Source organism: Panulirus ornatus, chromosome 65, assembly GCF_036320965.1.
Source record: "Panulirus ornatus isolate Po-2019 chromosome 65, ASM3632096v1, whole genome shotgun sequence".
Classification (NCBI taxonomy): domain Eukaryota; kingdom Metazoa; phylum Arthropoda; class Malacostraca; order Decapoda; family Palinuridae; genus Panulirus; species Panulirus ornatus.
This window is the reverse complement of record NC_092288.1, coordinates 4,370,440-4,386,720: the sequence shown is the minus strand read 5'-3', so window position 1 is coordinate 4,386,720 and position 16,281 is coordinate 4,370,440. Positions and strand designations below refer to the sequence as shown.

Genomic DNA, 16,281 nt, shown 5'->3' with positions numbered 1-16,281 from the left:
CACTCAATCTTACGGTGAAGTGGATGTCACAAAAAAGTTTCAAGTCGCATGGAAGATGTGATCAAATGGGGAGTTCATGAAAGATTTACGTACATTTTTATTAAAAGAGATCTTAAATGAAATTTAAGGCTAGGCCCATACTTTCACTCCACAGGTTAAGCACCTGATCTTAGAAATGCAGCAAAAATATCATCAAACCGGGTATTACAGTATAAATTTGATAATGCTCGTCTCAATGTAAATATTCATATGTCATGATGGACCTCTGTAAATTAATCATACATAATGTCCAACTACTCAGCCTCTTAGGTGTAGCAAACCATCACTGTAAACCCCCAGACCTGGTCTTAAACTCCCTAGCTAGAGTGATTAGACATGTTACTGTCACTTGATACATCAAGGCATTATGTCTGAAAGTATCATTTCAGTGTGGGTTTTGTTTCATAATTAATACGACATAATTTCATATAACTATTGTATAAAAAATGCAAAAGACAGCAAAGAGCATTAATTGTATGTCATCATCATTTTCAAATTATCATTTTGTCTACATGATCATCACCTCATCCAACTGTTCTTTGAGCCACCTACATGACATTCTTTCTATCAGGATAATGTAAATGTAAGTTTTTTTCATGTACCATATCTATATGTACTCGTGACACTTGCCCGATCCTTCTGGTAGCATTGTACAGGGGTACCTAGTGACAGCCCTAGGATCCAGTCACTCTATCAAGAAATAAAGTATTGACTGAACTAAGTTTTATAATCATGTGAAAATATTTTGATGTCATAACTCTGATATTCTATCAGATAATATGATTAACTGTACAAGTAGTGCTCATGATAAATAAAACTAAGAAATTCCAAATACAAAATACAGATAAACAAAACTTATTTACCTACTGTTAGTTCTAAAATTTACTGTAGTTGATATACATGAATGTGCAGTGGACATTAATTCTAAATTCTATGTGCCCCTCCAAATCTAGCTGGTTTCCTCCACTCCTGAGATGAATAGTCAGTGATTCAATATAAGAATGATGTATAAACTATCTAGCACAGGATTAAAGACATGACATAAAGGAGTGAACTTTAAAAGAAGCTAATGAAAGAGTCAAGTTAACATGGCCTACCATGACCTGAGTGGTGACTGGGGTGTTGTTGGGGTCGCCGGACTCCTTTCCCCAGGAACATTTGACTGGCTGGCCATTGATCTCTGAGTTGTGCACAGAAACAATGGCATGGGTGGCAGATTCCTTCGTTGAGAACCTATGAAACCAGAAACATCTTTCAACATCATCATGTTTAGTCTAGAGAGGAGGGCAGAAAATCAAAGGCTAAGGTTATGGAGGTCTCTGTAAGAAGACTTCAGCTGACTTTCATGTACAAAGTCAGTTTGAATGAGATTAAATCTGAGGAAGTTATCAGCTAAAATGCCTCGCCTTGAACCTGGTCTCTGGAGCCTTTATTGGATATAACTGTGCTTTCTAAGAGAAAAAATGCAAAATAAGGCATGTAAGATCATCCTTGGTTACTCCTACACTACCCATCAAATGAAATTCAACTGAACTTTCAACAACCATCAACTTGATGTTATCCAAAAGTTCAGGAAGAAGCTACTGCTTCTCTTACTATTGTCATCTCATACTGCCTCAGAAACCTCATCTTTATGCTGTGGACTAGCACATAAATCTCAAATGGGTGATCCAAGCTCATTCAGAATGCTAAAAGAACTGCCTCATCTTAACCACTGTGAACATCAATAATCCACAGAATGACAACTCAATGTTAGCATATACACTGTCTCTTCAACCCTTCCAACCATTTCAATTCTGGGTGCATCTTCTCTCTACAGTTTTAGTCTCTGACTGCAGTTAATTTGATAATTATAATCCATCCATTATCATTATTATTATTACTGGATTATTAATTCTTAGAAAAGCCCAAATATATCCTAGATCATGGAGAAAGAACAACTGTATATTAATATATAAAAAAAATATATCAAAAAGTAATAAAAAATGTTAGAAATGCATTAAGATACAGAAAGGGAATAAAAGAATTTGCAAAGAAAGTAGATATTGCACAGCGTGGAAACAATACTGAATACAAAGTTCATCCCTATGTAGGAACTTTTTGTGCAAACTCCACTTGTAGATTACTTTGGTGCATGTCTGCACACTGCAGTTCATTTACTCTTAAGATCATTTGTACTTACCATATATGTTTGTGCCTGTGGGAGCTCATTTTACTCTGAAATAGCCCCAAGTGTATGGATGTCCAAATTTTTTCTTGTAATGCCTCACAGCCTGTGCTGTTGCAGTTCAATTATAAGGACTATCCTGCAACTGGCTGTGCAGGTATCTGGATTTAATAAGCTGCACATGTATTGCATCCATATGCCTAGTCCACATGTACTTCAACTGTAATGATATGCAGTATGCCAACATATATAATAATGACCTCTGCCTGCAGGACACTGAAATGGCCACAACATGGTGATGTAGTGTGGGCAGTGAGAAGCAAGGGTGTTGATGAAGGCCAAGATTAGGTACCTGTTATGTCTTTTGAAAGAGGGAGGTAATGGAGTGAGGGTGATGAAGCAGCAAGGGTGGCAATGGAGTGAGGGCGATGAAGCAGCAAGGGTGGCAATGGAGTGAGGGAGGTGATTGTGTTCTAAAATTTTAAAACAGTCAATGGAAACTAGATTTCTAACTTAGTATGGAAACCAATTGTTTACAAACAATAGATGATGATGACATTGCCATAATATCATACAACAGCAAAATTTTTGTGGCATTTTGACTGATGGAGTGGAGACTAATGATAGAGCATAAGTCTTTGGCTTACTTGGAGAAGAATCCCTTATAGGGTAAATCACTGGGTTTAGTATGATGAGTAACTCTTTGGCAATTCCAAATTCTTAAAATAAATTCAGGGGATGTTCTATCTGGAAGGTAGGCTGGGAGGTAAGTGGAGTCAAGGTAGGGTGAGCCTCTGGTATATGGCAGTGAAGTTATCATTTATACACTGTGCTGCTTCTAAGTCTTTTTTTGAGCTTGATCACACTTTCCTGCTTTAGTGATGCAATGCCAGGAACAGACATAAAAAGGTCGCATCTGCTTACATTCATTCTCAAGCAGTCATGTGTAATGCACTGAAATCACAGCTTCCTATCCACAACCAGGCCACGCAGACCTTTTCATGGTTTTCTCCAGATGCTTTACATGCATTGCTTCAGTCTGATAACAGCACATCAACCCAGCATATCACATTGTTCCAAGTTACACTATCCCTTGCATGCCTTTGACCCTCCTGCATGTTCATGTGCCTTTAATTTGGTCTCCCCGTCCTCGTTGTTCCCTCCATTCTGACATATGTATACATATGTATATGGTTTCCAAAGTGGTAGAGGATGTGTGGATCAGGTGTTTGCTTTGAAGAATGCATGTGAGAAATACTTAGAAAAACAGATGGATTTGTATGTAGCATTTATGGATCTGGAGAAGGAATATGATAGGGTTGATAGAGATGCTTTGTGGAAGGTTTTAAGAGTATATGGTGTGGGAGGCAAGTTGCTAGAATTTCTTACCAAGGATGTAAGGCATGTGTATGAGTAGGAAGAGAGGAGAGAGGAGAGTAACTGGTTCCCAGTATGTTGGTTTGTGGCAGGAATGGGTGATCTCCCCAAGACTGTTTAATGTTTATGGATGGGGTGGTTAGGGAGGTAAATGCAAGAGTTTTGGAGAGAGGGGCGAGTATGCAGCTTGCTGTGGATGAGAGGGCCTGGGAAGTGAGTCAGTTGGTGTTCGCTGATAATACAACCCTAGTGGCTGGTTCATGTGAGAAACTGCAGAGTTTGGTGACTGAATTTGGAAACATGTGTGAAAGGAGAAAGTTGAGAGTAAATGTGAATAAGAGCAAGGTTATTTGGTTCAGTAGGGTTGAGGGACAACTTAATTGGGATGTAAGTGTGAATGGAGAAAAATTGGAGGAGGTGAAGTGTTTTAGATATCGGGATATGGAACCATGGAAGTGGAAGCGAGTCACAGGGTGGGGGAGGGGTTGAAGGGTCTGGGAGTAATGAAGAATATCTGGAAGGAGAGAATGATATCTTGGAGAGCAAAAATGGGTATGTTTGAAGGAATAGTAGTTCCAACAATGTTATATGATTGTGAGGCAAGGGCTCTATATAGGGCTGTGCGGAGGAGGGTGGATGTGTTGGAAATGAAATGTTTGAGGGCAACATGTGGTGTAAGGTGGTCTGATGAACTAAATAATGTAAGGGTAAGAGAGATGCGTGGAAATAAAGAGTGTGGTTGGGAGAGCAGAAAAGGGTATGTTGAAATGGTTTGGACAAATGGAGAGAATGAGTCAGGGAAGATTGAGAAAGGAGATGTTTGTGTCAAAAGTGAAGGGAACAAGGAGAAGCAGACCAAACTGGAGGTAGAAGGATGGAGTGAAAAAGATTTTGAGCGATCGGGGCCTAAGCATACAGGAGGGTGATAGGCGTGCAAGAGAGTGAATTGGAATGATATGGTATACCGGGGTTGACGTGCTGTTAATGAACTGAACTAGAGCATGTGAAGTGTCTGGGGTAAACCATGGAAAGGTACGTGAGGCCTGGATGTGGATAGGGAGCTGTGGTTTTGGTGCATTACGCATGAAAGCTAGAGACAGAGTGTGAACAAATGTGGCCTTTTTGTCTGTTTTCCTGGTGCTGCTTCACTGAAGCAGGGGGTTAGTGATGCTGTTTTCCTGTAGGGCAGGGTACTGTCAGGAATGGATGAAGGCAAGCAAGTATGAATATGTACATGTGTATGTATGTATAAGTCTGCATATGTGTATGGATATGTTGATATGTATATGTATGTATATGTATATGTATATATATGTGGGTGTTTATGTATACATATACATATATATATATATCCCTGGGGATACCGGAGAAAGAATACTTCCCATGTATTCCCTGTGTGTCGTAGAAGGTGACTAAAAGGGGAGGGAGCGGGCGGCTGGAAATCCTCCCCTCTTGTTTTTTTTTAATTTTCCAAAAGAAGGAACAGAAAAGGGGGCCAGGTGAGGATATTCCCTCAAAGGCCCAGTCCTCTGTTCTTCACGCTACCTTGCTAATGTGGGAAATGGCGAATAGTATGAAAAATAAAGTATATGAGTGGATGGGCCATTATTCATCTGTTTCCTGGCACTACCTCGCTTACGCAGGAAACAGCGATTAAGTATAATAAAAATAATTTATATATATATCTATCATTCATTATACTTAGTTGCAGTCTTCCGCGTTAGTGAGGTAGCACAAGGAAACAGACGAAAGAATGGCCCAACCCATCCACATATACAAGTTTATACACAAACGCGCACATATACATACATGTACATTTCAACTTATACATAAATATACATACACAGACTTATACACATGCTTATACACATGTACATATTCATACTTGCTGCCTTCATCCATTTCCATCACCAACCCTTCACACAGAGATAACTGATGCATTTTTTTCATGCTTGTTTACCATTTCTCACATTAGAGGTGGCACTAGGAACAAACAAAAAAAGGCCTCATTCACTCACATCCATTCTCTAGCTGTCATGTGTAATGCACCAAAATCACAGCCCCAACCCACAACCAGGCCCCACAAAACTTTCTGTGGTTTCCCCTAGCTGCTTCATATGCCCTGGTTGAGTCCACTGATGTATTATTTGCTGAGTCCCATTTCCCGAACTCTCTCTACAGTCACACAAGTTATTGAACTTCCATATGCTGCCTGCATTTACTGTTTCTTCATCTAGTGTATTCCATTCATCCACCATGCTTATACTATAAAAGTAATTCTTTACATCCTTTTCATCAAAAGTCTTGCTGAATTTTACGTTAAGTCCTCTGGTTGATCTATCTCTACAACTTTCAAAAACTTGCTCAATGTTTCTGTCATCAATCTGGTTTGAAAACTTAAGTCTGTGATCAGATATCTCTTCACTTCCATGCTGGGCACATGTAAGTCTTCTAGCCTAATCCTGTAGCTCAGATCTGTTAATTTTGGTAATGTCTTTGTTCCCCTCTTCTGGACCTAGAATCATAATTTTTTGCAAAAGAAAACAAATTTGGCGGTGGTGGTGGTGGGGTGGGGGGGGGGAGAGGAGAAGAAGATGAAGATGAAATCTTAGGCCATATTCATGCAAAAATTCTTTGAATACCTCAACAATACACAGCTCCAGAAGTGAGCAGTTACGGTTTAGTTAGTAAAGACTGAAGACACATACCTCACAAACGCATAGCCTTTGTCCTTGAAGACCCGGATCTCATGTATCTGTCCATAAGGCGCGAAGGTTTTCTGCATGAGCTCCTCTGACAAGCCGTTGGTGATGCCCCCACAGTAGACAGTGCAGTTGGTAGGCGACGACTGGTTGTACACATCATCAAATGTTAGCGGTTTCTGATTAGCTGCAGATAAGACAAACAAACAGGCATTAGTGGCTTTAGGGTAGCTGTAGAAAGAAAGAATATGTAAAATCTTTAATATTCTCAGTTTCAAATGCACTTCTGGGAGGTAGAAGTCACAATATAAGCTAGATGACAAACCATCTAGATTAAATTCAGTGACAACCACTATTAAAAGAATGATAGACTAATCTCCTTACAATTTCACAAATATTTCATATGCCACACTGACTTAGAACTATAAGACTTATTCAAACAGTTCCCTTCCCTTCCTACCTGAGTTCATAAAGATATGAATAATTTCTACTGAGAAAATGACAGAAAAAGCTGACAAATACAAAGCAGATAAATTCAAATAAACACATTATCTTTGCAAACTTTCCAAAGATACTGCATCAGGCATTATGGCTCACTGAAGCTAATATTGAATTTGTGTGTATGAACTGTACAGGGAAGGAGGTGTACACTTGTGGGGTCCTACTTGGACATTTCTGCTATCGTACATTACAAACCTGTATGATGTCTGCATTTATCATTTCCTCATTCAATCTATTCCTATCATCGACCATTCTTATACTAGAAAAGTACTTCTTTGCACCTTTTTTTTTTTCAAATAAGTTTCTTCCTTAATATCATGTTCTACCTGGCTGTTCAATCCCTACATCTTTCTAAAAAATGTTTAAAACCTAAAAGCTGTGATCATGTCACCCTTCACTGTTTTCTCTTCCATGATGGGCAAATATAAGGCCTCAAGCTTTTGCTGTAACTCAGTTCTTAATTTTGGTACCACCTTTGTTGCTATCCCATGGACCTTCTGTATCAGCTCTTTGTGCTGCTTTAGATATGGTGACCAAACTTGTGCATGTGCTTACCTACTTGTACTGTATGGGTAAAGAGTTTTACACTCATGACTCCCCTTCTCCTGAACATTCTCTTTTATCAAACAACTTGTTAAATTCATATATGCCATCTGCATCAGCCATGTATTCAGTCATTTTAAGTGTGTGGTGTGTGTGTGTGTGTGGATGGGTGGGTGGGTGTATGATTACCATTTGCTTGTCACATGGAGGGAGTTTTTTCACTCATGTTGTCCTGTCTCTTAACCCTGTATGTGCCATATCTTTCCACCTTTGTATGTATGGCCTAAGCTATGCCAAGTGTGTGTGTGTGTGTGTGTGTGCGCGTAACAGTCCCTTGAATCAATGGAGATGCAACTATTTTGTCCTGTTCCTTGATTACTGACACTGTGTGGTTAAATAAGAGAACATGTACAATAACTAAGAGACCCCCGTGCCCCTATGAAGTGTTATGATGAGACAATGTAGCCTCTTCCGTTATACCCTTAAGCTCCTTACTCTGCTGGGGCTCATCATCAATAGGTGCAGACCCCTGAGTTATTTCACAAGCAGGAAACCTGGTATTCTTTGCCACCAGGCAACTTCCTTGTAGGTCGAATGCAAACATATGGTGTTGCTTATCCTGTATACCTTAGAGAGGAGCATTTCCTATCCCATGCAACTTAGATCATAGAGTTGTGCTGATCCTGTACATTCAAAAGTTCAACAACAGTGATCAACCATTGCACCATGAAAACAGATCAGTTTTGTGCAGTGTACAACTTAAACTGCAGCAGTGCTGAACGTGTCAAACTCATCCAACCTTAATTAATCTGTACATCTCACACTACCAGAGTGATATTCATCCTTAGCACTACACATGATAAACTTTAACCTAGAGTAACAGTGAGTACCTTGTACACCTCAGACTGAGCTGTGGAGCTCAACCTGTAGTACAATTCACTGTGTACACCTTGGGGTAGAACCCTGAAATCAACTGTATGTAAATCAGTAAATCATCTGTGGCTATCCTATAAACATGAGATTAGGAATTCCCATCATGAGGTTTCAGTAACAAACAGTAGTGCAAATGACCCTGCACACCTTGCACCAGAGCAGAGGAGCTGTTCTTGTGAAGTCGCAATATGCTAAGCCTTTGCCACAAATGGAATATAGGAATGTCAGGGCTCCAATACAGCTTGCTATAAACTAGTATGCAAATTAGATGTCCTAGCTTGAACTGCTACAACACAGAACAGAGATTCCTACTCCCATTCTGTGGGGAAAAAAAGAGTCAGAGGAATCATGACATCCGGTGTTCACCATGAAAGTGGGAGGCAAGCATGCTAGTGGCAAGATACGAGGTTTGAGCAACTGTCCTTACTGGTTTCTTAAATAGGTATATAAGTAGAATATACAAGTTATATGGAAATTGAATATATAATTGAATGTTGCAGTTCTTACATGAGCTATGGAAGAAGACTCACATACTGTAGAGGTTGCTAATTAACACTGAAAAAGACTCAAGATACTGCAGCAGATGTTAGGAGGGATTGGGGGAAAAATACCAGAATATATTGGTAGCTGTTACAAGAATGGTATGAAATGAGAATCAAATACTGTTGCACTTGTTATACAGACTATTATATAAGAAAGAGAAAAATATCTTGGCAGGGATGATGAAAGGAAGACTCATACATGTTGGCAGTCTAAGGTTCATATTACCAACAGTACCTGTAGTATGGGCTGACATCACACCACAACACACTGAAGCCTTCATGACCACGTAACACTGGCACCTCTGACGAGTGCCTGTACACTCTCACCACATCACAGGCTTACAAATACTGTCATGGGGGTGAGGTCAGCCCACAAGACAGGCCAAGACTGATGATACGGGTGACTTGGGTGGAATTAAATGTGGAAGGATGAGTGAGTGACGGAGGCTTACCAGAAGAGCTGCAATCAAGACAACAAGGAGTAAAGTAGTAGCAGACCGGACAACAACACAGGAGTCTGTCCTCATGCCAAACACTGGTTAATGCAAGCACCATCGCAAGCTCTTCCTCTTCCAGTCTCCGCACTACCCTCTCATATATATATATATATATATATATATATATATATATATATATATATATATATATATATATAATAAGATTAGTTGAAATCCATGCAAACTATAAGATTCGGACTGTGTGTGTGTGTATATATATATATATATATATATATATATATATATATATATATATATATATATATATATATATATATATATATAATTTATATATATATAATATATATATATATATATATATATATATATATATATATATATATATATATATATATATATATATATATATATATATATCGAATGAAATGTAAGTCTAAAACGGTCCATACTGCAAAATAAATAAATAAAAGAATAATTGAATAAAATAAATGACCACAAACTTCAGGTCGGATATGCCAGAGTGAATAAGAAGGCTGGAAAAAAAGTCAGGTCAGGTCAGGTCGGGTCGGGCTGGGTAGGGGAGATGAGGTCAGTGGTTAGGACACAATGGAAGAATAATAATAATAAAAAAAAATAAACAGTGACGGAGGAGAGAGAAAGCAAGCACCAAAAGAGGAAGATCGGTAAAAGGTATAATAAAAAGGAGTAAAATAATAAAAGTTAAAATGAAACGGACTTACATAACATTCACACGATATGGCCTCCATTCGGTGCTGAAAGAATTAGAAGCTATTCAATGTCGGACTCAAATTCATATGTAATCAAATAATAAATATCGATTGCATTATAGGTTTACAACTATTATATATATATATTTGTATAAACATGATATATATTCCTTAAAACAGTGTTATATTACTGTGAAGACACCATGTGTTAATCAACACTGTGGTAGCTTAGAGGTAGTAGTTGTAGTAGTAGTAGTAGTAGTAGTAGTAGTAGTAATAGTAGTTGTTGTTGTTGCTATTGTTATTATCATCATTGTTGTTTGTGTTGTAGAAGAATAGTAATAGCAGTAATAGAAGAGGAAGAAAACCAAGTAATAATAATAATAATAATAATAATAATAATAATAATAATGATAATAATAATAATAATTATAATGAAAAGTAATTAAAAGTATAACACTGAGGTGTCACCCGAGTCACGTTTTCAAACAAGTAATGAGCAAAAGCGGAGCCAGTAAAGAGTGTCTCACTCATGAGGAAGTCTTGAGGCTGGGGAGGCTTAGGCAATCTCCCTCCCTCCTCCATCCCCACCATCCCTAACACTGGTGATGAAGCCAGGTAGCGATGTTGTCGACAACTCGCAAAGTTGGTGGAGGGAGGAGATAGCATGTGCTCCTTGGCTTAACATGCGGGTCAATATGACGCTATACAACCACTTAGGGATGGCTCACATCTGTTCGAGTGTCATTAGTCCTGTAAAATGACCTCAATCCAACGTCCCTAACCTGTCTCAAAAAATGATAGTGTGTGACGGAACTCTGGCTAAAATCTGCCCCTCACTAAGCCATCACCCTGCTACCCCAATCCTCACTACCTGCACCATACCATCAGCCCCTCACTCCTCCAGTCACCACCACACCGGCCGACGACGCGCTCCCACCTCTAGCGCGAAACAAGTTATGAGGAAGACTTGCTAAGATCACGATTCATAAGCTGACGGAACCAGCGATTCAAAATGAATCAGGAGCAACGGAGAGTTCCCCAACACCAGTGATGAAGCAGCGTACCCCTGTCTATATATGTGGGACAACCCGGGACTGAAATCTACCTAAACTACAGGTCTTCCTGAAATCAAATCACACTGGATGGATGAAGTGTCAATAACGACATGAATACGAATACACCAAGTGTAAGTTTCCATCTATATTGGTGGAGCCTCCGTGACAATATAGATGTGCATCATCCATCACCGGGCGTCTCACAATGTCATGGTAAACCTATAAGTTTCCTTTACCTAAACTGAACGTGATTGTTCACCGGGCTATCAGCGAGGAACGTGATGCATCGCTGGCATTTGTCCAATAACACACACACACACACACACACACATATCATCATGAGAAGTATTCAACACTTTTCCATAACACAGGAGGATGGACGGTAAAGGTATTGGATTCATCAGGCAGGTATGAGGCTAGGGCTACTAAGATGGACAGATCACTTTACTGGAGGGGAATAAAAGAGGGCGTGTCAAAAGAGCCCTCTCGAATGGGGTGAGCATAGGTGTGCCACAGGCCTCGGTCCAGGTAACAATGCTCTTCTTTATCTATGTAAACGATGGATTTTGGACTCCTACCTGAATACGTCTGCGGGGGGAGGGGGGGGGGGGATGAGGATTGCATCAACTCACAAGGGGACCTCGACAAACTGGAAAGCTGGCGTGATAACATGGGTCATGAAATTCATCCCGAGTAAGCACAGAGCAATGGAATGGGACACAGTGAACGACAGCCTCGATTTGAATATCATTTAGGAGGAAATAAGCTTCAGGATTCTTCATGTAAGAGTCACTTGTTCCCCGAAAGATACACATACAGAACACCCCACACATTGAATAACACAAGAAACTTGATGGAAGAGATGTAGGGAAGAAGATCTACAGTACAAGAGTAATGGATGTACAAAACAAACTTTGAAAGGAAACTTATTGTGAACAGTAAACATAATCTCAAAAAGTCAATATGGACGATGAGAGAGAGTTCATGAGATGGGGCCCAACGAGTGGAGAACTCCCCTCCCTTTTGAGGATATATTAACAAAAAAAAGTACATGTACGCACACACAAAGACAAGGATAGACAAATACACAGTGTGTGTGTGTGTGTGTGTGTGTGTGTGTGTGTGTGTGTGTGTGTGTGTAATCACTCTACGGTAAGGGCCATTTAACACTCAGCGAGAAGGTCCAGTGACGGACAAGAAAGGTTTCACATGACCGTAAGGAGCAGAGCTAAAAATGGAAGAGATAAAAGCCTAAGACTTACCCTTGATGGAAAGGAGAAGGAACAGGGGAGACAGGATGACAATCCGTCAGATTTCTCAATCGCTCTGACACAGTTGCTATTTAGTACATCTTCTAGGAAGAAAGCGATCAACTAGGGTACATAAACAAGGGCCTATGCATGAGTCATAAATGACGGGAAAGATATATATTTCTGAAGTAACGGAGTGGCACAAAGATACTGAAGGTACTGTGAATTTAAAACACTATATGATGGAAAAAAATGGTATAGGAAAATCAAAAAATGAGGTCCTTCTAACGTACACTTTCCCTAAGTACACATATGTCAGTAATCACACAGACACACACAAACACAAAGAAAAACACGTAATAAATCACAACATTATATTGCACGCGACATCAAAACACCAGCGTAAAACAAGCCATGAGAACAGTACACAGAAGTGAAATCCAAGCAAGACTCCACAACACAAAGTATGGAAGAATAACTACAAAGGAGGCTATGACAGGACACTCGTGAAGCGGTCCGTCTGCGCCTGCGTGTGTGTGTGTGTGTGTGTATGGTGAGCATGGGAGTGACCTATGGTGGGTATGGGGTCGGGTGGTGTGTGCCTCGGGGTGGTGTATGGAGAGGTCCATTACGGGTCGGCCGACTTCTACATAATGCACCACACTGGGCCCCCGGGCTGGGATTGATGCTCCGCGATCTATCCCTCTCGCTACGCCGTTATTATGATACCGACAGCTGCCATTGAGCACGAGAACACGCCCAGGTCTCACACGATCTATCAGGGCCGGTCGGCAGGGTCTCCCCCCGAACCCTGAGGGGGTCTTTGTTCCATTCTTGCCGTTACTCCTGCCCTTGCTGCCCGGGGGACGCGGTCAATGGCTGCTGCGGCGGTGATGCGATGGTGTGATGCTGCTGTGGCACTGACGGTGAGGATAATGTGGTGGTGTGGCGTCCGAGTTGTTGATGCGGTGTGATGGCGATGGTCCTGCGGCGATACGATGCGATGGTGTGGGTGGGGCACGCTGGTGTTGGGGATGTGATGGAGGTCATTCCACAGAGATGGTGATGGAGTGGGGATGTGGTGGCGATGATGTGTTGGGAAGTCAATCCAAAGTAGGACGCTACATGAGGTTTAAAATCAGAGACATCCTCTCCTCGTGACGTCTTCTGCTTGTGACATCCTCTCCCTGGATACCCTCTGCTGGCGACACCCCTTGACAACCCTTCTCTGTGACACAGCTTGCTACCTCCTCTCCTACCTACACTCTCTCAAACGTAAATGGGTTTATATGATTTTCCTCCGCACAAAACCTCAGCAAGTGGGAATATTGTAAAAACCTTCGACAAATCAGGGCAATAAAAAATACTTCGGTGGTATCTGTTACGAGTATATAGGTTCAAGCTTTCCTATACCATCTCCTGGACAGTCTACCTCCGTCATAATACAAGATGTTTCTTCTTAGCTCCTTTCCTACCGGATGCTGAGCCAGAGGGAGAAGTGGGTTGGGGGTGTGTGCCTTCTGCTTCACTATCCTGCTTGTAACACAGACAAGGTAATAATCTTATAACACTCATACTGTCCTCCGGCAGGTAACATCGTCATGGACCATCGGGTCTCCTGGTGTCTGTCCTTTCCATATACCCACGTCCCATGACCTAAAAAGGATCTCTCAGGCGGACAGTCCTTCCACCTGCAGGAATCCCGGATCATCCAGGAACAACAGACATGACTCAAATTCTTCCAATACTCTTTTTTTTTTCTTTCCTTGGGAAGGGGGGGGGGGGGGGTGTCAGTTGTGGGTGGGGTAAGGATGCGGTTTGGGTCGAGGGAGCGGAGGGCGCGACAGAGTCCCCTGATCCTGATAATGGGAAACGTCAGCATGGCCAAACAAATGATTACAGATGGCGCGGGTGATGGCCAACCTCCGACAGGCGTGGTGTAGGCCTCCGACGGGCGTGGTGTAGGCCTACGGCGGGCGTGGTGTAGACATATGATGGGCGTGGGTGCAGATCTCCGGCGGGCGTGGCGACCAACATGGCCACGGCGGGGCAAGACGTCCTCCACAACAAACACGAAACTTCAACCGTTCTAACGTCCCGTCCTGACGCCCTTCACTCCTCTCTCTCCCGGCAAACCACAGCCTGCTCTTAACACGCAACTCACGGTCTCTCTAGGCAGATTAAACTCCACTCCCCAACACACCCACCCAGACAAGTTACACTCCCCTGCAGACAAGGCATACTCCCCCCGGACAAGTTACACTCTCCCCGGACAAGCTCCCCCCCCCCCCTCTCCCTCTTGACAACCAACACTCCACTCTTGACAAGGTCGCCTTCCCCCGGGCAAGTGTAGTGTTGACAGGGCAAACTTCCCTCTCAACACGACTAAGGTTTCCTGTGAACACCCTCGACCACCCGCCTGCAGATGGCTCAGCTGGGGGGGGGGGGGGGGGGGGGGGGGGGGGGGGGAGGAGCGTGTATATGACCTCAGAATGATCGAGATCTTTTCGACTGGTGGTCGTAACTTGACGTTCACGGCCGTCATGACTCCTGGAAGTAGACGCCCCCCTTCCCCGCCGCCCAACCCCCAAAGCCAAGACAGCCAACCAAGAGGGAACATATGAACTTGGGAGCCAGGCCCCTTCTAATACGATTGGTGCCCTTCATTACTGCCTGCTCTCAAGCGCTGGTGAGTGACGGTGGGGGCCACGCAGATATGGCAACGTTGGAGGAGGTTCGTACTGGTGATGATCGAAATGAACGTCAAAGTAGGTGGTGGAGACAAAACCATGTCATCAGGGACGCGAAAAAAAAGGTATTTAGGGGAAGGCTTAGGAACAGGATGGTGATCAAGGGAATGCTTAAGGGCTGGTTGGGAGACCTGGCGAGTTACTAGGGGGCTGGGTGGGAGGCAGAAAAAGGCTAGGGGAAGGTTGGAGGCTAGGGGTAACCAGAGGAAGGCTAGGGGGGCAGGATTGGGGCCAGGGTAACCCAGGGGAGGTAGGCTAGCTAGCTGCCCTACACCACTCACTAGGCCGCACAGTGCCCCAAGTTCCCGGAGATTGAAACACATAAGCATGTAATTCCTTGTAATTAGCCAGTACGCGAAAGGTGGCGCGGACGGAAGCTTTCGCTCAGCGCGCCACAAGTTGTCGCCCGGAGGCACGATGCGAGGCATAGCGGCGTCCGGAGCCGGGTGACACGAAGGGACGGGCCGGTGGTAGGCCGGGATCAAACATCGGCCTCCCCAGGGGGGTTGACCGCCGCCATATTGGTTTAATCAATTGCCAGAAGCCCACACTCATATGCCACAGTGTTTCGTCCCCCCAGTAACCAGGTAAAGGAACACTTGACGCTATAAATGTCGACATTTTTCGTCCACTCTTTCTCCTCTTTCTTCTCTCTTCTTCTTCTTCCGCATGCCGGAGTTGCCAGTAGATTGGGGGAGGGGGAGATGCCACTGGTCGACGGGTTGATGTAGAGGGCAAGTACCAAGGCCATGATAACCGGTGGTATGGTGGTGAGAGAAGGAGGGAGAGGTGAGAGAGGGGGAGAGAGGTGTCCACCACACCCCGACCCTCTCAGTCTGGTGGCACTGCAGGTATGTGGCGCTCAGTGGCAGGCCCCGTAAGGGTGTCGTCTCCCTGACTCACTGTGGCATACTGGCCTATCTTGGTCCACACACACACAGACACAGACACACACACACACACACACACACACACACACACACACAGACGGACGGACCCAAGACACACTCACCCGGACGCTTGACACACGCATCTCACAGGGACGAAAGGGAGTCTCTCTCTCTCTCTCTCTCTCTCTCTCTCTCTCTTACACCACATCAAAATGGAATTCACTCCCAACTTCTCCATAAGCCAACCTCCATTACACACTAATCCAAACCCCTCCAAACTCCACCCCCCCCTCCTCCTCAAACTCTAACCCCACCACCACCAACAGATCAAGAAAAAAGAAAA

The 16,281-nt window shown here is 42.9% G+C and overlaps 1 protein-coding gene across 7 annotated transcripts in view; it reads right to left on the bottom strand.

Annotated features, from left to right (window-relative positions):
• LOC139746496 (nucleolysin TIAR-like) overlaps positions 1-16,281 on the bottom strand; it is a 1,460,715-nt gene that overhangs the window by 89,889 nt on the left and 1,354,545 nt on the right. For all 7 annotated transcript variants that reach the window (XM_071657791.1, XM_071657790.1, XM_071657786.1 and 4 more), the window contains 2 exons: positions 6,292-6,472; positions 1,137-1,272 (listed from right to left, as the gene is read on the bottom strand). In XM_071657791.1, the coding sequence (XP_071513892.1) occupies positions 1,137-1,272; positions 6,292-6,472 (317 nt within the window). The remainder of the gene's footprint in view (positions 1-1,136; positions 1,273-6,291; positions 6,473-16,281) is intronic.